Source organism: Hyaena hyaena, unplaced genomic scaffold, assembly GCF_003009895.1.
Source record: "Hyaena hyaena isolate Hyena2069 unplaced genomic scaffold, ASM300989v1 scaffold_38, whole genome shotgun sequence".
In the NCBI taxonomy this organism is placed as follows: Eukaryota; Metazoa; Chordata; class Mammalia; order Carnivora; family Hyaenidae; genus Hyaena; species Hyaena hyaena.
In genome coordinates, this window is record NW_024080670.1 from 4,955,708 (window position 1) to 4,977,792 (window position 22,085).

Below are 22,085 nucleotides of genomic sequence, written 5' to 3' on the forward strand. Positions count from 1 at the left end.
TCTTAGCTCCAGGCCTCTGGGGTGCCGCCAGTGGGTGTGGTCAAATATTCAGGGGGCCCTATTTCCCTAGCATGAGGGGTGACTGCACTGACAGCTGATGCAGTTGGGAACCCATTTCTCCACAGGGTCATGAGTGGAGAGGTCAGGCTGAGCTGGTCTGCCCCCAACCCAGAGAGGAAACTGGGGTCAGGTAGTTACACTTGGGTCCCGCCTGGCTGCAGGCTCCAGCCCCGCTTTACCAGAAAGGCACTTCACTGGGCATACTGAGCATGTGATTAGCCATCAATAAGTGGTTCCCGGTTTCCCAGGAGGCTATGTTTCTGGTGTGCAAGAACCCCAGAAAGGAAGAAGGAAGCAGTGAGGGGACCCAAACCTGATCACCTCCAACCCTCACCGGGTTTGATGGCCCAAGACCTGTGTATGTTGTGTGCCCACTGCCAATCTCCTTCCTGAGGCCTCCCGGTTCCAGGTCCTGCGTGCTTTCCACACCCTGTGCTGCTTCTCTGAGGAACCGCGCAGGCTCAGCTCGGCCATGGCGGCTGCACTTCCCTTCACGTGGAACGTTCTGGCTACAGCTCTGCTTAGAGTGTAAATATGGTCTTTATAGAGATGAGGTCGGGCGCTACTCTGCTCAGAGGCTTGGTGCTGCCAAGTTAGTGTTGGCCTGATGCTCTGGGCAACACTGCCCTTTCAGAAGGGGAGCCAAGCGAGAACACCGCCCGGGCACCTCGCACTGTGCCAGGGGGAGCGCCCTGCCCGCGGCACACTGAAAATGTAGTTTCATTGACAAAAAGGATTCCCATTCTTCATTTCAGTGTATCTCTGGGGGCCTCTCCACTGAAGCTGTGACTTCTAAAATGTGCTTTGTGGAAAACGTCTACCAGTAAATCATTGTACATTTTAGTCTTGGAAATTCAAAAGCAAACACAGTGATGTGGTTGTAGGGAGGTGGTTGTGGGGAGGTGGGGAGCAGACAATTTCAAAACCATCAGCTTTCAGCCAGCAGAGGAAAGAGCGAGAGACAGCCGTCACTGGCACCTGCCCGGGCTGGCCTCGCGCTGGGCGCTCTTGTGTTTGCAAGTCCCCCAGAACAGGCAGGTTCACGACCCCTGTCTACAGAAGAAACTGAGGCTCAAGGAACTTTCTGAGGACACAGTGCGAGGCAATGAAAGTCCCCAAGGTTTGAGCTGAGGGCTCCTGCCTACTGTGTTTATACCAGTTACAGGTTTCTCATCTGAACCAGCCATTTTAATGGAGCCTCACGTTAGTCTTGCTGCTGCCATTTTCTGCTCCCTGATCATTTTACTGCTGCCAGTTTTCCACTGCTAAGTATTTTTTCTGACTCCTTTTCATCCATTGTTTAATTTTCTGACCTTTGCCACTGCTGCCTTTCATGTGAGAAAAGGGAGTGTGTTTCAGTGCAGGCGATTTGCTAGCGCTCTGCGAGGGTTTCGGAGGGAAACCGGTTTGGAAATAGGGTTACTAGTGGAGGCTGATGGGTCCTGAGATTCGGGCCAAGTGCAGCGTGCAGGAGACACATGGAATTTTTCTTCTGTAACAGCAGAAAATATGGAGCACCTCTTTACTAGTTCATTCCTACTCCATGATTCGGGAAAACCTTAAAGGAAAAAACTGCCAGATATGCCTTAAAACAGCAAGAAAGGGAGAAGAAAAGTAAATTCTCCCTCATAAAAGACACTAAAATAATTGTAAATAGGCAAAGGACACCAAAAGGTAAGCAAAGAAGAAAAAGAAATCTTCAATAAAAACTTTGGAAAGGTATTAATACCTTGACAAAGAAGAAGTGTAAATGTTTATTTTTTTAAACCTGGCTGACTGGCAAAGCTTAAGAACTGTCCTAGGGACACATGTAAGTCAGCCTGGGCCCCCCACCCTGCTGCTCCCTCTCATTGGAGAGAAAGAGGAGAGCTTTAGACTGTGGGCTCTGGACCACCCAGGCCACCTGGGCTCAGACACTGGATCTGCCATATAAGCCACCCGGCCTCAGGGGTGTCACCTAATGTCCCCAGGCCCCGATCTCCTCATCTGTCCAAGGGGTGACTACTAGCTACCTCATACTTTAAAACGCCTGCCTTTTAAAAAGAGCCCTCTGTAGAAATGTCAGAGGTGGTGCCGAAGGCATGGGCAGCCCCCACAAAAGCAGCTCAGGCTGGAAGCTGGGAGACCCACCCACCACTCTCCCAGTGGCTTCTGAAGCCCCCCAGACATAGCTCCTCCCATAAAGCCAGATGGTCCTTCTGAGAGCCCCATCAGAGCTCCGCGGAGGCCCTGCAGGAAAGGGGCTGGCTGCTCGCTTTTGGGGGTGTTTTCCAGGCCTCTGCCGGACCTCTGTCACCAGCATTCCCATCAGATATTTCCACAACTTCTCCTGTGCTTGTGACCTGGGAAAGCGCTGGGAGCCCATCCGTGCCCCGTGCCCCGTTGTGTGCTCTACTCCTGCATCAGGGACACACTCCTATTCTCTGCCCTGGCCCCAGGGGCTGGGGGCCCAAACACAAGCAAAACCTTTTTCTTCTTCCTGAATGCTCTTTCCGGAGGTCAGGCCTCCCCTCCCCCAGGAAGAGGCACAAGGCAAACAGGGAAGCAGCTGCCTGGCCAGTGCTCAGGGTCCCGCCCCCGGGGCAGAGAGGGCTGGTGAACAGGTGAATAAATGGGTGAGAAGCTCTCCCTGGAGGAGTAAGTGTCAGCAGGAAGCACCCGCACCCATAGCGCTAGATCAGGCACTGGGGGCAGGGAGAGGTGAGCGAGACCGCTCCTGCCCTTCCATCAGGCTCCGGGTGTAGAGGCTCGAACACAGTACAAGGACTCAGGAAAAGCCCACCTGAACCATCTAGAGCAAAAAACAAAACCAAAAATAAAAAAAACCAAAACACCAAACTTTTCTCATTTACCTATCACGTGTGGACTAACCAAGCCCAAGTCTAACCAGGAAGGAATCTGAGAAGTTAGATCTACAGAGGGAATGCCGGGTACACCTTCGGCCGACGCCTCTCTCTGACACGCAAAAGGTTTCAAGGATAGGAATGCACAGGAGTTCAAGTTGAGAGAGGCTGGTGAGGTCAGCTCTCCCCTTGCTGGGCATCAGAGCCGCCCTGAACCCTGCCCTAGGCTTCCACCACCCAGCACAGCACCTGCGAGGGCGGGGGCTCAGTAAATAGTTCTTAGAATAAACACACACATTCATAGAAAGAGTAAGATGACATTTTCTTAGTACTAGGTGGCTGGCAGAGGTCAACCTCAGCCCAGGGGACTCAGGAGAGCAGTTGCCTATCTCCCTGCCTGGGGCGGGGCTGACTGAGCCCGAACAGTGCCCCACACTGCTGTACTGTGGTAGGCACATATCTCTTTTCACAATACAACCAGCTAAAAGATAAAGCACTCCAGAAATCCACACAAAGGGTCTCAGCAATCCTCACAACCCTGAATGAGGTAAATATGATCTCCCTTTTAGAAACCAGGGAAACTGAGGGTTCACAGAGGTAAGGAAGCTTGCCCAAATCACACTGTGAGGGAGTCGGAGCTAAAAGTGGGCTGAGAACCCAGGCACCCTGACCCCTAGCCCCAGGCTCTTGCCTTTATATCCCGTTATTTACAAAACTAACCTCAGTCCCCTCTCACCTACCGCTGGCCTGTGGCTCCCAGCTGGAGCCCTGCCTGAGGCTGTGCTTGCTTTGGGGTGCAGCCTGGGGCGAGAGGCATGTGAAAATGTGACTCCGTGGCCAGGCATGGGGGAGATCTGTGACGTGCACACATCTGTACCCCCAGGCCCGTGGAGGGACTGTCTGCAGGCTTTGGAGGACGGCCACGATACCAGCTCCATCTACCTGGTGAAGCCGGAGAACACCAACCGCCTCATGCAGGTGTGGTGTGACCAGAGACACGACCCTGGGGGCTGGACCGTCATCCAGAGGCGCCTGGATGGCTCCGTCAACTTCTTCAGGAACTGGGAGACATACAAGGTGAGAGCCCCGGGCCCTGTCTGTGCTGCTCCCAAAGCCACTGGGCCACCCCAAGAGGCCTGACCGACCAGCGAGAGCCACTTGGAGGGAAGGTGCAGGCTGAGCTGTCAAGGCCTTGGTGGCCCAGTGCAGTAGACACCTGAGGTGTAGAAGACACTGACGAGATCATTTTTGCAAGCCCACCAGGGATGGTGGGGACCAGCAGCCCCTGCCCGGCCAGCCACTGGCGACTGCTACAAGACATGAGTTACGTACAGACCACAAAAGGCCCATGGACACGGTGGGAACTTAGAAATGCTGGTGTGGGGCGGCCCCTCATCCCAGCCCGGGTATGGGGAGCATCCGACTGCCAGCTGGGGCTTCCTCAGGGGAAGACCTGGTCTTGCGGCCCAGAAGGGGCAGGTCCCAAGGGCCTGCTATATGGAAACACGAGAATACTAGGCTCTAATTCCCAGGAGGTTGAATGCTCATCTGGGTGGTAAGACAGGCCTCTGGGCTCAGCCATACATCTGCCAGATGACAGGGGTGGTGCTAAGGATGGCAAAAGTAGCTTAGCTCACCAAATGCCACTGCCACGTGCCAGGAGCCACGCCAAGTGCTTCCATCCGTTACCTGCTTTAATCTCACGCCAGTCCCAGGTGGAAGATAGTGGTGTGGACCCGGTTTACAGATGAAAAGGTGAAATAACTTACTTGGGGCTGCACAGAGCAGTGAGCCTAGGCCTCTGACACCAAAGCTTACAAACGACCCGGGCCACGACGCCTGTGCGTGGCTTTGCATGGCTCCTTCCTGTTCTTGTTGCTACCAACCCGCCTCCTGCCCAGCCTGTGTCTTCGCTTTCTTTCTCTCCTCTGCTTTCTGAAGACCCACTCCTTCACCCCTTCTTCGTCCTGCCCATATTCTTTTTCTCAGGGGCAGGAGAACATAGCCGTTAAGACTGGGTGCCTGGTTCAAATCTTGACTCACCCTCAGGCTCTCTGACCCTGGGCCTCTATGGACCTTGGTTCCCCCTTACTAGCGAGGCTAATAATAGTACTTAGCTCTCAGAGTTGGCACAAGGATTAATAACGTAACCTACGTAAAGTCCTGAGAACAGTGCCGATACACTGTAAGGCTTACTAACTACTAACGATTATTATCATTAATGAGCCGATCTATTTTTAAGACTTTGAGCGGCCACAATCTAGCAGATGACTCCTTAAACTCAATGTAAAATCAATACTAAAACCACTGATTTTAGACCTAGAAGGGAGCCCGGGCAGATGTAGCCTGGGTCTGTCACAGCTCAGACCTGTCTGGTACCTTAGAGTTTACACGAGACCCTCACACACAGCTCGTTCCCAGAGACGGACAGTGAAGCTCAGAGAAGGTAAGGCTTTGTCCAAGGAACTCTGTTGCATGCCTACTGTGTGTTAGGCTCTCGGTTTAGAGCATTAGGTGTGTTCCTACAGCAACCCTGTAGGAAAGGTAACACAGTGTCCCCCATGTTCACATGATGCCTAGCACACAGTAGGCACTCTTTCTGGAGTTCTGAATGATGCATCATTGAGGCTCAGACAGGAAAAGTGACTCATCAAGTCACAGCCAAGTGCAGAAGTGGGGATTTGAATCCAGACCTGCCTTATGCTCTCCCCACTTGTGATCTCCTCTGTCCAGGGCCGAGCGTCCAACAGTGGGGCCCTGCTGGCCGAGGACACTGCATATTCCTCACTAATGCTCTCCTCCGTTTTCCCCAGCAAGGGTTTGGGAACATTGATGGCGAGTACTGGCTGGGCCTGGAGAACATCTACTGGCTGACGAACCAAGGCAACTACAAACTGCTGGTCACCATGGAGGACTGGTCTGGCCGCAAAGTGTTTGCAGAATATGCCAGCTTCCGCCTAGAGCCTGAGAGCGAGTATTACAAGCTGAGGCTGGGGCGCTACCATGGCAATGCTGGTGACTCCTTCACTTGGCACAACGGCAAGCAGTTCACCACCCTGGACAGAGACCATGACGTCTACACAGGTAGGAACCAGATAGTCAAACCCAGGTGCGGGCCAGGGCAAAGAGGTCAGTCAAAGCCAGAGCTTCTGAATCAGACCCTGAGAACAGGAAGGTCCCAGGGCCCAGTGGCCCGACCCTGTTCCCACTCCCTGAAATCCCATTCCTCTGCCCACTGCCCACAGACCCCCTTCACAAAGTTGGCTCAGAGTGGCATTTACAAAAAGGGAAAGGTAAAGAAGTGTACAAATTACCCATCTGTGGGCCACTCGGCCAAGCCCTTACATCACCTCTCTGCCTGAGGCCCCGGCTGTTCAGGCCACACATCTCTGTGGACTCTGGGCCACACACCTGGTAATAATGCTGGCCCTGCCTCCTACCAGTCATGTGTCCTTGGGCCTGCTGCTTACTAATCTCTCCGGGCCTCATTTCCACACCGGAAATAAGGACAATGCCTGCCTTGCAGGGTGGTGAGAAGGTTAGAGAGAATGTACCTCGCGTGCTTTGTCTCAGGCTTGGCAAAGAGGGCTCAGTCCAAGTGGGCAGCCTTTGTGGTTACTAGTATCAGCAGGTACTATTAACACAGTGCAGTAAGGGAGCTATTAAGAGGAAACCAGGTAAGAGATATGAAGTGATGTGTCCAGGGTCACATGCCTCAAAGCCAGGTCATTACTAGGAAGCCTTTATTAAACAAAAAACGAGGGAAAAAACCAGAATATTGTAAGAGGCACACGTACAATCCAGCTCTGAGTCCAGATGTCAACCCCCCCACGGTTAAGCCACTCCAGGCCCCACACCCTGTTTCCTGAGATGCAGGCCTCTGGGCCCCAGCTGCTTGGCAAAGCCAGGATGGCGCTGCCCCTGTCTCAAGGGCCAACCCTACCTCAAGGTCAAGGATGTCTGTTGTCATTGGGCAAACCTGGCTCCCTCCCCTGCCCCCTGGTCTGCAGGCCACTTCCCTCCTCTTTAAGGTCCCAGGAACTGCCTGCAGTTTTCAGGCAAGCTCTGTACCTACATACTGAGGAGGGAGCTCCTCAGCCCAGGTCCCCCTGGCAGCCACACTCCAGCAGGCCGGTCTCACGATGCTGGGGGACATGCAGCCACCTCCACCTGCTGACTGGCACTGAAGGGGCCCCTGATGAGACACTATGCCTTCTTAGGCCAGGGTTACAGAGGCTTCCAGAAGAGCAGGGCGGGAAGAGGACCCTCGGGGCTAGTCAGATTCTGGGCACGCTGGGACTGCGATGGCATCCCTTGAGGGCTGTCGTGGATAGCAGGGAGAAGGCTGCTCTGTGGCCCCAATCGTGAGGGCTGTCCCACAGCACCGTCCGCGGATGGCAAGAAAGTGAGCTCCCTGTCCCTGGAAGCAGGCAGGACAAGCGGAGGAGGGGCCCCCGCTCACACGGGCGGCTGGCTGTGGCATGCCAAGGGCTCTCTCTGCTCTCCAAATCCAAGCGCTGCCCTTTGGTCCCTAGCCTCAAGCAATGGCCTCAACGAGCCCAGGGGAAACGCTGGGCTGGGCAGCAGGGGCTGCGGGTGCCTGAGCGGACTCTCCCCTGAGCTTCCAGCCTCAGCCAGCCTGCAGCCTCCTTACCTCATCCCGAGGCCTCAGCGGGAGCAGGGCCAGCGGCCCCATGGGACCCCAACCCACAAACCTGACTGAGGCAGTCCTTCCTCTGAGGTGGGGGCCCCCTTCTCAGGCCTGCTCGGGAAACTGGGGACCCCCTCTTTTAAAAGCAGCCCAAGCAGCTCGTGGCTCCTCTTCCTCCTCCGTCCTGAGAAGGCCAGTGCCCCTGCACGCCCGCCTGCACCTTGCCCACACTTTCACTGTTGTTCCGAACTGCTTGTCCTTGGCAGCAAAATCCAGCATGAGATGATAGTGCCAGAAGTTTTATGAAAATATCTCTCTTTTGTGAAATCATAAAAAAAATACTTGGCTGGAATACAGCCTGGGAGGAATAGAGGAGCATTTCATCTTAAACACTTCCTTTGTCATCCTATAAAAATCTTGATCCAACAGTTGCAAGTCTTAAAAAATCCCTCAGAACACTTGACCGCTCCCCCGCCCACCGCAGGTCATTTCTGCTTCCTATTCGAACCTCCCCGGGCGCTTCCCCTGCACAAGCCCTGGGCTGACTCTGAACTGTGTGCCCTCGTTCAATCCCCACACAGTCCTGTGTGGGAGGGCACCGTGCTTACCCTCATTTCACAATGACCATTCGGTGGCTAGACGAGTTCACTGGTCACAAGGCCGAGCCTCAGAGGTTGGAGCAAATCCGAAGCCTGGCCCACCTCTTAAGCATTCCTGCTCCAAATGCCCTCTCCCCCTCCTTCCTGGAGGACCCTGCTAACCTCCCTGAACAAACGGCGGACATGGAACAAACCGCCTCCTCCCTGTGACCCCCCTGCTTTGTCTCCTGCAGGAAACTGTGCCCACTACCAGAAGGGAGGCTGGTGGTACAACGCCTGCGCCCACTCCAACCTCAACGGGGTCTGGTACCGTGGCGGCCATTACCGGAGCCGCTACCAGGATGGGGTCTACTGGGCTGAGTTCCGAGGAGGCTCCTACTCACTCAAGAAAGTGGTGATGATGATCCGGCCCAACCCCAACACCTTCCACTAAGCCAGCTCCCCTCCTGACCTCTCGCAGCCATCGCCAGGAGCCTGCCCCAGCTCCAGGAACAACTCCCCGCCAGTCCACCTTGGGGCTGGGAGGATGGGGCCGCCGGATTCTGTTTTCCCAAGTCACTGCGGCAGATGATGGAATGGAATCGATCCAGTATTCTCTGTCCCTACTGCTTTTCTCCACATCAGACAGCCCCTCATGCTTCCACACAGGACAGGACTAAAACAAGTCCTTCTTAAAATATATTAAATCCCTACAGTAAAACCCCTACTGCAAAATACCTTCATAATATATATATGCATGAGCCGAGCTTATGCACATATGTGTATACCACATATATATGCATTTAGATATATACCACGTGTACTATATCTAGACACATATATAAGTTTGGTCATATACCTAAATACACAGACATTCAATTCCCAGATGTTGAAGTTGTTACCAACAGCTTTGCTCTTCGGAAAAAAGCATTGCATTCGCATTGTGTTACTTGAGTCTAAGAGCAGATCACAGACTGTGTAGCTCTAATTCAAAGAATAATCCTTGGTGTCATGTGCCTGGATTCTTCCAGGAGTGTCTACACACTACTCACTCACATGGGGGTTCCCTCCTTCCTCACTAAAGAACCCCTTTGAGCACCTGATCAAACTTCAAAATCCCCTTCCCTCCCCATTTCTATACTTTCCCCCATTCTCAGGACTTTTTCTCCATCCATCCATCCATCCATCCATCCATCCATCCACCCACTAATTCATCCAACAGCATTCAGGAAGTACCTTTTGTACTAGTCGTTGGCCACTCACTGCGGTTCCAGGCACCTTCTCTGTTCTTCTCTACCCTTCATACCTGCTCCTTACCTTTTCTATATCATCCTTTCTTTCAAGGCAAGCCTCTGAGTAGGAGACAGTTTGGGCTCCAGGTTTCTGGTCAGGAAAGGGAAGGCCAGGCCCCAAAGCTAACCCCCGGCCACATAGATAATGTACTCGCAGTTTTGTATGTTCCGTTCACACTTTAGCCTACATGTCATTTTAACCGTCACAGAAATAATAACCTACCTTGCCCAGGAGATACTCAACTGAAGAGAAGTCATCCCCTGATCACTGGGGCCCCCGAATGGCTACAGACCAAAGGTCCCATGCTCTCAGGCCGACTAGTGTCCGCATCTCGTCCCCAAACTACACTTCTCTGGAGTACAGGTGCCACAGAAATGACAAGTGGCCACCTCTCGTGAGCCCCGGAATAACCAGGAGCCACCGGACCCCTTGGCTGGTGCATTCCAGCGTGGTGGCTTTCTGAGTCCTGCTGGCCACAAAGTGTCAGACTCAGTACTACCGGGACTCTTGCCAAGCAGGGAGCAAGAGATGAGTCATGAAGGTGAGGCCGTCCCCGGTGGGCGTGTGAATGGGGGTGTGCAAGATGTTGGAACGTTTGGTACTGTCCACGTCTGGGTGTGTGCCTATTACCTCAGCATTCCCACAAAGTGTACCATGTAGCATGTTTTGTGTATATAAAAGGGAGGGTTTTTTTTTTTAATATATTCCCAGATTATCCTTGTAATGACACGAATCTGCAATAAAAGCCATCAGTGCTATTTGGACGTATCTACACCGTGTTACTGTTTTAGAATGCCTTCCTGGGGCCCCTTCTATCAGAGTCTCTTTGAGTAAGACCAGGAACAGATTCTGCACCACGGACATACGTCAAAATCTTTTAAATCACACTCTCCCTATCTTTGGTTTCCACTTACACCATTGGGAGGCCCAAGACAGGCCATGAAGGCTCTCTGGGGCTTCATGTCCTTACAGCCGTGTCCTGGATGTCTTCACTGAATGTCCCAGAAGCACCTCCTAGACAGTGTAATCAACCCCCTGAAACACCTTCCCCCAGGTCTGGGCCCATTTCACCAAAAGGCACCATTTAGCAATTACTCAGGTCAAAAACAAGGACTTCTCCCCTCGCTGGCCTCACCAACGCCAGTCGGTCCTTCCATGCAACCACTTTCCTCTGTCTTCATGTCTCCTCTCCCCTCAACTACTACAACAGGCTTCCCACCGGACCAGGAGATCTTTGTCTCCATCTCCCTCATTCTGATCTGAATGCCACACTAGCTGCCAGAAAAACAGAACTGTGGGCTGGGAAGTCATCTCTAGGCATGGCAGGAAACCACAAAGCCATAAAGGAGAAGACTAAGGGATAGGACTAAAGAAAACCCCAAATTTTCTTCCCTCTGAAAAATAACAGATGACCAAGATTGAAGGCAAATATCAAATGAGAAAAATATAGGATCGACAGTCATGCTATATCAAGAACTCTCTCAAATCAAGAAGAAAACTACAAACACTATGATAGAAAACTTCATTAGGCACATGAACACATTAGAACACAAATGGCCAATAAGGAAGAAAAGATGCCAACCTCAGTTATAATAACCAGAGACGGGAACTAAATCGAGCACAAACCATCACAAGGTGCCTATCAGCGTGGTAAAGATGTTTAAAAAATCTCCATGTTGACAAGGGAATGGAGAAATACGTACTCTGTGTACTATGGATGGAAGTATAAATCGATTCAACATGTTTCAAGGGCAACTTAGCAATGTGTATATCAAACATGGATATACAGATGCATCAAAAATTTTAAAATGCTTATACCTCCGGACCCAGCAATCCCTCTTCTCAATGACTAAGCAGTGCTGCCACACGAGAGCTGTTTCTAACAAAGATGTCATTGGGCAGAGACAGATGTTTACTACAGCCTACTTATGTGCTTGGAAGTGGACTTCTGTTTTCTTACGTAACGCTCACAGCAGCCATGTGAAGAAGGGATTGTTCTCACTTCACAGGAGAGGAGGAAATGAGGCTCACAGTAAGACTGTTGGTAAAAATGCCCCTGCAGCAGTTAACCCGGAAGGTGCTGGATGTCAGGCACTAAGTAAGAGTTCTCAGCTCCCTTCTCCCAAACCTCTCATCAGCTATTGAGGTCATCAGTTGTTGTACCCAATTTGGTGTATTTGGTGAGAATATCTCAACCATGGCCCAGGCCTCCCCACACACCTGGAATGGTGTGTCCAGCATGGAAGGATTGATGGTAAAGGAAAACAGGGTCCATCCAGCCTTACTGGTCACTGGTCTTGGGTCCAAACCCCAAAGCAAAGAGTTCCAGAAAGCCATGCTAGACGATGTGGAGCAACCCTTTTCCTAGACTAGCTGTGACCCAGACAGAAGCAAGCCGAGACACCAGCTGTTTCTCCCAACCCCCAACCCCAAACCCAAACCTGAGTCAAACCACACGCTGGCTATATGGAAGGAGAGGAAGGCACAAACCCATCAGACATGTGGAACTAGCTCTCCTTGGTGTAAAATGGGGGTTTGGCCAACAGCACCGAAGAAGAGAATGGGGTTAGGGGGTCGGAAGGACTGTGCTCAAGTGCACGGTGCCTTAGTGCCTTGGGTGTGGCTACCCCGGCCAGCAAACACAGCCAGGTCCCTAGGCCTGCCCAACTCAGACCAGCACCTGCCCCTCCTCCCCACTTGCAGCCAGTGGCCTTTGAAGGCCTGCAGCCATAGGAGCCCTACTATCGCTGAGGTCTCCATGGTGAGTGTACCTGCAGACCCAGACTTTCTCCAACCCCAGCCAAGCCCCCACATTCCAGTTTGGGCCAATACCTTGGTCACTGGGGGCACCGACCTGCTGGGCTTGTGTGGGGAACATGGCGGGAGAACAGTGATGGTCTCCAAGCAAGTGAAACTGAGCAGGACCCCCTCCCCGAAATCTTGCAAAATCTCACCAGTTTGAGCAAGACTGAAAGAGAAACCTTTGGACTGCCGAAAACAACAGCACTGGGAGTCTAGGATGCTCATCATCTGCAGACGGTCTTTGGGCACTTGGGGGCCTCCTGAGATCACCTCAGCTGTCACAGGCAGGCTCGCAAAGACGCTGGATTACAGTAAGACAAAGCCAGGCAACTGGATTAAATAGAAAGGGGGCGTTTCAAGTGTCACAAAATGTTAAAAAGGCATTCTTTTTGCCTTGGTTTCATCTGAGACTCCAGAGGCTAAGGGCAAAATAATAGCTTCCAAGTATCCCACGTTCTAGAGCAAAGGCGTAGGACCATCGCTACAGGGGGCACTCCAAAAGGGTTCTGCAACATTAGCGGACTGCCCCCCTGCAGCCTGTGAGAGGGGCAGGAGACACGCCCCAGTGTGGGGGAGGGAAGCTGTCCTGGGGATATGCTCCCTGGCTGCCACCACCACAGGGAGGGCGGTGGGAGGGACTTCGAGGGTTTGGCATGGGTGAGCGAAAGCACTACTACCAGACTCATGTCTCAAGCCTCCAGGCCTGCAGCAGAGAGAAATGAGACCACGTTAGAGCAAATGGCAAGCCTATCGGGGGGTGCAGGGGAGGCAAGGAAACGGTCTCTTAGGGGCAGAGGACGGTGCAGAAGGCCCAGAAGCCAAGGAAGGAGCCATAAGTGTTCAGGTGGAAAAGACGTACCACAGGTCACGGCAGCTGAGACAGAGGTGCCCAGGAGGGAGATTCTGCAGCAGCACCAGCGGCGGCAGCAACGGGGTGTAAAGAGCGCAGGTGCTCGGGTATCTGGCACGCCCACGGGGTGCAAGCTCTGAATCGCGACTGAAGTGGCGGTGTAAGATGGGCCCTGACCCCTCACTTTTCCCCTCTCCCCTGTTCCAACCCCCAGGCTCACACACCTCAGTGGGCAAGTGGGAGGGCTGTGGGGCCAGTGACAGCGCTGAGTGTGGGCCCCCTCCCCCACCCCCACCCTCCGAGTCCGGTCCAGGCGTTTGGAGTCCAGGCCTCGGCGTGCAGTGACGGGATGGTCAGAACACTCGGCTTCTTCATGCCAAACGGCAGAAGGGCAAAGGGGACATAGGGGCTTGCTAAGTCTCCAGCGTCAACCGGGAAAAGAGCTAGTCCACAGGGTAGGTTGGAAAGGGCACTGGGGAAAAAATTAAGTTGGTTTCTTCTTACACCTGACCGAGTCCAGCTCATTTAATAAGCTGGTTACATAAGGACACGAGGTATCTCCCAGAGCCCATGAGCAGGGACGCAGCTGGGCCTCACGAGGGCCAGGAACCAGAAACGGCCTGGAAAGCCTTCAAGAGGCAAGGCAGCAGCTTTCCCAGCCTCCCCCCTCCTTTTCCTTTTCCCTTGCTCGCAGGTCTCTCTGTTTCTCATTGTGCATCCATCTGCTTTTCCCAGCACGGAATTCCTGAGCTCACATGTCCTCCTGGGCTCGGTGCCAGCGAAGACTTACAAGCACCCTCCCTTCCAGTGCAGACGCCCGGCCCGCCGGGGCCGGGTGTCCACCTCCATCCTATCAGCTCTGGCTGCAACGAACAGTGCTGCTGGAGTTCAATGCTGTGGGGGCAGCTGGGGAGAGCTCCCAGGTTCCCCGAGAAGGAGGGGTCTCAGCCTGGATCTATATCCAAAAAGGTGTCTACACTGTACTTCAGCTGCTGCTAATTCCCCTCCTCTCCAGAAACTATTTTGCCCGCGGGGTGGATTCTGTCCCACTGGCCATTAGATGGTGTCTGCTCCTCTGTCCCTCCCGCTGCCCACTCCTGCTCTACCCCACAAAGCATACCCGACCCTTCCAGGCCCTGCTGGGTCACTAAACGGGACACCTGGCTGTGCCCAGATGGGGCTCTTCCTGCCCTTCCTGGCTGGATTTGCTGAGTTTCTCAATCGCCTCTGTGGATACAGGAGGCAAGGAGGTCCCCACTGCTGGAGCCTTCCTGCAGGGTTTTGCTCTGGATTACACTCATGCCATCTGCCATCTACTGGGTGCTTTCTGTGTACCAGGCACCAAGTGTGTCTCTTTAAATCTCATAACGGGGGGCGGGGGGGCCACATCGGTGGCTCAGTAGGTTAAGCATCCAACTCTTGATTTCCGCTCAGGGAATGATCTCATGTTTTCATGCGTTGGAGCCCCGTGTTGGGCTCTGTACTGAGTCTGCTCGGGATTCTCTCTCTCCCTCTCCCCCATCTCAAAATAAACAAACAAATAAACAAACTTTTAACATTAAATAAGTAAATCTCATAACAGACCTATGAGGTGGATCTTCTAATTATACTCCCTTTGATCTGACAGAAATCAAGGCTCAGATATGTGAGTGACGCCCAACAACACGCAGCCTGAGCCTCTCAGGATTTGCAATCCCGCTTCTACAGCATTAGATCACTGACCACAAGGGCAAAATGAAACAACGAAGGCCCCTCTCTCGCCCCGTCATCACCCCTACACATCTGAGAATGCTGGCGGCCTCCTGCACACAGCAGTGGCCTCTCTGTGCAGAAGTAACTGGATGGACAACAGGTCCCCAGATGTCAGGAGGCCAGTCCGGGGCCCCCTGCCCGATTTATCTCAGAGCAGTGGGCACAGCTTCTTGGGGCTTCAGACACTTTGCCAGGGCTAAAGGCTAGGCCTGCCCTTCTTGCTTCCACTTGTCCTCCAACCGACAGACTCAGCCCCAACCTCTGGCAGTCACAGTGTCACCTGTGCACAAATTCTACCTGCTCCAAGCCCTGGGTCATGCCCTCTGGTAGCTGGGTCCCTGTTACGGTGGCTCACCTCCCATCTCTAGGCCTTCAGGCCTGGGGCTTCCTTACCTAGTCTCTCTCAGATCCGGAGTCAAGCCTGATCCAGGCCTATCTGGGATGCTGCCACTGCGGACACAAGGCCTTGGTACGAACCTTCACCGAGACATTCAGGTAGCCCCGTCTCTCCTGATGTCGGGCAGCCTGGGTCAGTTCGGCCCACACATGAGAACCCAGACACGGATAATCCCTCCCATCTGTTCAGCCTTCCCGAAGCACTTCCACATGTGGTACCTCCCAGGTGGGCGGGCCATCCGGCTGTCCCATCCCCTGCTCATCCCCGGTCATGATAAACCTGGCTCTACGGGCTGGCCAAGGGTGCTCCCTTCCCATTTCAGCACGTGCACCCTCCTGAAGCTGAGGAACATCTCCTAAGAGAAATAGCTGCTTGGGCCGAGTGGACAGGTCACATTTGCCCTGACCCTTAGAGAGAGAACAGTGGTCCAGAGCCTGGAGGGGTAGCTAATGTAAAGGGCATGGAAACAGAATTCCCTCTGGAGCCATGTGATGACAGAGGCCAACACCCTAGTCATCTCAAAAAGGGAAAATAAGAAGCAGTGCAAAGCCTCCTTGGAGCCCAGAATGCTGACTAAGCCCCAAGCAAGTGTATGGCCATGGATTTCTGTCAGCCTCCTCTCCGTGGGGACCCAATGGCCAGGCAGTCTTCACTGATCAGGACAACGTGGGGCTGTGCTGGGACCACAGGAGAAGGATTAAGGACAGACTTAGATGTTCAGGATGCAGAGACAGGAGCAGAGGGCAGCAGAGCTGTTGGGTCGGAAGCCTGAGGGCCTGGCTGCCTAACCCCAGGCCCAGGAGAGAGCCCAGGGAGCATGTGTTTGAGGTAGGAAGGCAGCTCCTCTGCCAAGAGCACAAAGGATTGGTAGGTAGAAAAATGTGTATTAAACCAAGATGCCAGGGGCGCTTGGGTGGCTCAGTTGGTTGAGTGTCTGACTTTGGCTCAGGTCATGATCTTGCGGTCTGTGAGTTCGAGCCCTACATTGGGCTCTGTGCTGACAGCTGGGAGCCTGGAGCCTGCTTTGGATTCTGTCTGTCTGTCTGTCTGTCTGTCTCTCTCTCTCTGCCCCTCCCCTGCTCATACTCTGTCTCTCTCAAAAATAAATAAATAAATAAAATTAAAACAACAAAAACCAAGATGCTATCTTTCACCCACCATTTTCTCATAAATAAAAAGGGGAAAGTAGGACCTAGTGGTGGTGAGAGTGGGGCCAACCACGTAACCGCCACCTTTCAACAGCGTTCCCACAGTAGCAATCCCTCTCCTGGCACTCAGTGTTCCAGAAACACCCAGCAAGTGAGGAAAGCCACGCCGCACTTTCCATCGAAGGGAGAGAACAGAAGCCACCCGCCTGCTGAGCAGCGGGCATGCAGCGGCACAAACCAGCACGCGGCCGGGCGCTACTCAGCAAACCACCCGAGTGCCCGCCACGGGTGCTAAACAAAATGTATTAAATGTCCCCATTTTGGTTAAAAAGCATACTCTTATTTGCATCCCCCGCCCTCCCCCAGCCCACATGCACATGCATTAGTGTGTGGAGAGTAAACCGTCTGGAATGGAAGGATACACACCAACTGTTAACTGTGGCTCCTCCTGGAAAGTAGGCGAGGAAGAAGGGGATTTTCACTTCTTCACAGACTTCTTTCTAGTGTTCATTTTATGAGTTTTACAACAAACAGTGTTACTTTTGTAATCTAAAAAGTTTTTAAGAGAAGGAGCGGGCACTGAACTCGTCCCAGAGCACAGCTTTCTGAGGGGAGGGGCACACAGAATGGAGACCTTCCAGTTTCCGAAATGGGCATCCATGGACCTCTGAAGGCCTGGATGCGTAACCCTCTAAAACCCAACAATATGCCTGATTAGGGAACCACAGCTTTTCTGAGGGTACGTTCGAGGCCCTTCTCAGGCACTCTCTTCCTTACAGAGCTGTAAGAATTCATTACCTCTTAAAGCGGCAACCACCCCCTCTTGTCCTATACGATTTCCTCCCCTGAAAATTAGCTTCTGAGAGAGACCTAGCAGCTCCTGCTGCCCTGGAGATCAATCTTACCGACTACTGTTTGCTCAGCTTTACAGCTGAGGCCATAAAGTAATAAATGTGAGGAAGAGATCACATTTAGGTGATGTGCCCCTTATCTGCTGCTGCATGATAGAGCACCCCAAGACACAGCAGCTTACTGACTTACTACTTTGCAGCTTCTGTGGGTCAGGAATTTGAGTGTATCTCAAGTGGGTGCATCACAAGGAGTCTCAAGTGACGCAATCAAACCGTGGGCGGAGACGGTGGTCTCATCTGAAGGCTCTGCTGAGGAGGCCTCTGCTTCCAAACCCACTCACGCGGTGGCTGGCTCAATCCCTCGCCACAGGGGCCTGTCCAGAGGACTGCCAAATACAGCTCGAGTCCCTAAGAATCCAAGAGCCAAGAAGAGAGAACAAGCCTCCCACATAGGAGGCTTAGTCCTTGAGTAATCTGATCTCAGAATGGATGTCCCATTAGTTATGTCATATTCTATTTGTCAGGAGCAAGTCAGTGCATTCTGCCTGTGCTCCAGGGGAAGGGACTACACAAGGACACGAACACCGGGGGACAGGGGGCCCTGGAGCCATCTTATAAGCTACCAACCACTCAGAATCTTTTAGATTCTCCATGCCAGTTGTCTCAACTCTCCCCTTCCAAACCAGTGCAAGGAGAAACCCACAGTGCCAGGTTAATCCTGAGGAGGGAGAAACTCACTAGTCCTTCCTCCACTCCCAACCTTTGTCCTCCTCTGGGCTAGCTGGCCCCAGGGGGCCCTCAGTCCCCCACCTCAAGCTCCCGCTACACAGAGGAGAGTCCCAAGAGATGTTCTTTCTCAGTCCACTGTCCAGGTTTCTCCAGAGGGTGAAGACCTTTTGCAGGGAAATATGGCATTTTCTGAGGTTCATGGTTGGGCAGTAAGTCAGACGTGGCTTGGGCGCTGGTCTCACCACTACGAAGTGGCACCCCTAAGCGGTAAGACCTGTCACATGAGTCCTGTTTGGCATCTGCAGCTGTGAAACAAGTTAAAAATAGTGTCTCCCTCAGAGGAAGGAGCATCACGTCAGGAGGGTGAAGTGAGATCATGCTCATAAAGGAAAGTGCTCAGTGCCGTGGCAGTCATGTGTGAGAAGATAACCGAGAGCTGTCATGATGACGACTGTGAGCTTCAGGTTAGAAATCCAGAGACCAAAGGTCAAAACAGAACAGTCATCCTGAGAGCATGCGGGATCCTGCTGTGGAAACACACTTTCTCGTGCACAGAACGGGCCCTGCTCTTACCTCCTTTTGGGGATCAGACAAAACTCGACGCAGAGAAATGCTAACTGCAAGTCTTCCCTGTGCACTAGAAGGGACAAAGGTGACAAGGTGCTTAGCTCTGGGCAGCAGAGTGTTTCCCTCCTGCACTGCTTCCCTCCACAGAGACAGAGGCTTTAGACAGAGGGTGCGTGGGTTCGGGCCGGCTGGACCTCCAGCCAGAGCATGCAATGTTGAGTCGCGCTGGGTCTCCCCGCCTGACACATGACGTTGGCTAAGTCATAAGTCAAACTGTGGCTTTCCTCATTCACAAAATGGGGGCTTTAATGACATCCACTGGCTTTTTAAAAATTGAATCTGACTGTGAAGACCCAGAGAAATGTGAGGTTTAAGGTTACACATCTGCAGACTGCAAAAGTAAAGACAAAATTCTCTTCTAGAAGTGAGAGATTTAAGACAACGTGCAGCTGACCACTCTACAAAATAACAGAAAAGGCTTCCTTCATTTGGGACGGAGTTACCTTTGTGATTATTCTGTTCACTAAGGAGCATGTTGGAGATGGGTCAGAGGTTGGCTTTTCCCTGCTCGCTGGGCCCCAGGCGGGCTGGATGCCTCAATCTGAGGAAGGGGAAACTTGATCAAAGGCTCTCTATGTCTAAGAGGAGAAAGGGCAGGGACCAGGGGCTCTGGGAGCAGGCGCTGCAGAATGCAAGATCAAGCTTTTCTCTGTGGCACTGGCGTCCCCAATCTGTCCTAACTGCTTCCCTAGGGGAAGGAGGAGCCTGGCTCCGCACAGGTCCAGCTGTGGGGACGGGGTAGGAAAGGCAGAGATGCTGCAGGGAGGGGTCAGGGCTTTGGAGCCAGGCAGCCAGCGGGGGCACCGTGAGCAAACCAGGATGGATCTGTGGAACAAGTGACTATTCCTTGGGGATCCTTGGAAACACGTGGGGTGGGGAGCTGAAAACAAAAAAGTCTGGATTTCCTGCATGTGGAATGGAAATTTTTCATTTGGGCATAAAGGAAAGGATTACCCTTAATGCTGGCAAACCTGAGGACAGCTGGGTAACAATGCAGTCACCCTGAACTGGGAGCTGGCAGACTTGGTCCCAGGGCGGTGGTGGCCACTCTGAGCCATGTTCTAGGAAGAAGAAGTGCTGGTGGCATCGGTCAGCCCAAGCCCGCCTGCCTTCTGTGGGGAGAGTGAGAGAGCATGGTGCTGGCTCTTTCATCTCTGCTGTAAGGGGGCCACGGCTCTAATGTTCATATTGATTCTCAAAGTCAAAGCACAGGGAAATGCCATGTGTCTCCATCAGGTGTGAGGGACATGCTCACTGACAACTGACTTACGTCTTTCCAAGACTCTGCTGTAAAAGGAACTTTTTAAAAGGCCTTCCCTCCCTCTCTAGCAACTCCTTAAATACAGTGATGCACCCTGGGCTTCTTCATGGTCCTGTATCTGGTCTCCCCTCCTCTAGCTTGGCCTCCTCGAAGCTACTCACGTGCTGTAGGCGAGGCAGAGTGTGTTCAATGCCAATCCAATCTGGCCAGGCCCTTGCTTAAAGCCCTCCATGACTCCCTCCTCAGGGCCTGAGCTCCCCCACGCATCGTGACCAGGCCCCAGGCCATCTCACCCCTCGCTTCCACTCCAGCTGCTCTCACAACACCCTCCACCTCATTCTCTACTCTCCAGCCAGTTTTTCCAACAAACATGTTTTCTCCACTCCAGGGCTCTTGCACAAGCTGTGGTCGTTGTCTGGCATGCTTGCCTCCCACCTCTTCACTTAGCTTATTCATTCTTTAGGGCTTCCCTCCAGAAAGCCCTCCCTGGCCCCACACGCTGGGTTGGGGCCCCTCTGTCTGCTCCTTTGCCTTTCCCTTCATGGTACTCAGCTCACCTACAGTTTCTTGTTCACTGCTGCCGGTCAGGTATGGGCTGTGGGCCGCACCAGAGCAGAAAGGGTATCTGCCTTGCCCACTAGCACCCATCATTCGATGGCGGGCACTGCGAACACACCAGCTAGCAGAGGGCTGGCACAGGCCAGCCTCACTCCCTGTGCTGTCCTGAGGGCTTTGGGACATCAGCATAAGTGCTTCTTTTTGAAAGTCCTTTTAGATATCCCACAGTTTAGGTCTGTTCAACTTGAGAGACAGCGTGAGCAGGGGAGGGTCAGAGAGAGAGGGAGTCACAGACTTGGAAACAGGCTCCGGGCTCTGAGCTGGCAGTCAGCACAGAGCCCAACGCGGGGCTCGAACCCACAAACTGCGAGATCATGACCTAAGCGAAAGTTGGACGCTTAACCGACTAAGCCACCCAGGCGCCCCAACTTGCCTTTTTCTTAAACTTCAGAGTCCATATTTGAAAATAAAGCCTTGCTTTATTGATGGAAGGGTTTGCTTGTTTGAAGGAATTCCTTAGGTTCTAGAAATTCCCTTCATATATCAGAGGCCTGGTTAAATTTACCAAGAATGTCTAAATGTTCTCTCACAATTCAGAACTGTCAGAGTGCCTAACTTTTGTTCCTTGAGAGATCACAATTTTCCAGACCGCCTATGGTTACTTTTGGAATCAGCTCTAAACCTCTGAAAATCCATCGCACTCTTAATTTCATGTAGCTCTTTCCAGGAGGGAATTATAGGTTGTGAAAACCAAACACCCTCTAAGTCGATAGAGCTGTTTAGAAATCAACAGTGCGGCCATTCTTCAGTCCGACCTGCGTATTAACAAGGAGTTGCTATCAGACATATTTAAGCTGCAAATAATTGACCTATTTCTCACCACTCTTTACGTTTTGAAGTAGCTGGGAAGAAGCTTTTTGAGACAGTCTCATTTTTAAAATGTAGCAAGTTTTTCCCTCCATGGTTTTAAAATTATGTTTCATGAGATATAGTGTGCCAAAGTGCAGCCAACAGGCCCTAAAATTTGCACAAAAAGGAGCTGAAATACACACGCACACAGTTAGTAACAACTGCTACCCACCGGTACCTTTGCAGGGAGTGAGAGACACACAAGCGAAAGGTGCCCAATAGACCCAGGAAACCAGTTGCCACAGAAGCTTCCACACAGGTTTAAAAGAACTGTTAGAAAAACAAACCCCACACGTGCCATCAGAGGCGAATACCTGCCGAAGCAGCACCGAGGCCTCCAGGAGTAGGGCAACAAAGTCCCTCCCCGTGAATAACCTCCCCCCCCACCCCCCCAGGGAAGGACCTACAGTGAGGACATTGCCAAGGGAAAAAGAAATGGTTTCAGACATTTTTTCCTATATTGTACTTTCCAGGAATTACGTAACTCTTCCTCCTTCAGTAAATGAATCCAGCGCTGGGACAGGTTGGGTTTCCAAGAGGGACCAGCACTGAAACCACCACCTGGCTGTGGGCGGGGTCTGTCCATGGAGACCACCTGGGCAGGAAGGGCCCCGACTGCCCCCAGAGCGGCGAGCCCACTGACCCTCAGAAGGGCTCTTGCTTCTTTCTCTTTAACAGAACGGTGGCGCGCCCCCTGGTAAACCCGCGCACGCCATCCTGAGAACAGAAAGCACAATGGTGTCACCTCAGGGTCTCTCCCTCTGGCTCGTATATGT

At 52.7% G+C, this 22,085-nt stretch overlaps 2 protein-coding genes across 11 annotated transcripts in view; one reads left to right on the forward strand and one right to left on the reverse strand.

The window, feature by feature from the left end:
* The window catches only part of ANGPTL2 (angiopoietin like 2), a 33,372-nt gene extending 23,175 nt beyond the window's left edge, over positions 1–10,197 (forward strand). For both annotated transcript variants that reach the window (XM_039229491.1, XM_039229492.1), the window contains exons 3-5: positions 3,787–3,980; positions 5,717–5,987; positions 8,387–10,197. In XM_039229491.1, coding sequence (XP_039085422.1) covers positions 3,787–3,980; positions 5,717–5,987; positions 8,387–8,586 — 665 coding nt within the window. In that variant the 3' untranslated portion in view covers positions 8,587–10,197. The remainder of the gene's footprint in view (positions 1–3,786; positions 3,981–5,716; positions 5,988–8,386) is intronic.
* The window catches only part of RALGPS1 (Ral GEF with PH domain and SH3 binding motif 1), a 272,375-nt gene that overhangs the window by 116,623 nt on the left and 133,667 nt on the right, over positions 1–22,085 (reverse strand). The gene's annotated exons all lie outside the window — the stretch shown is intronic.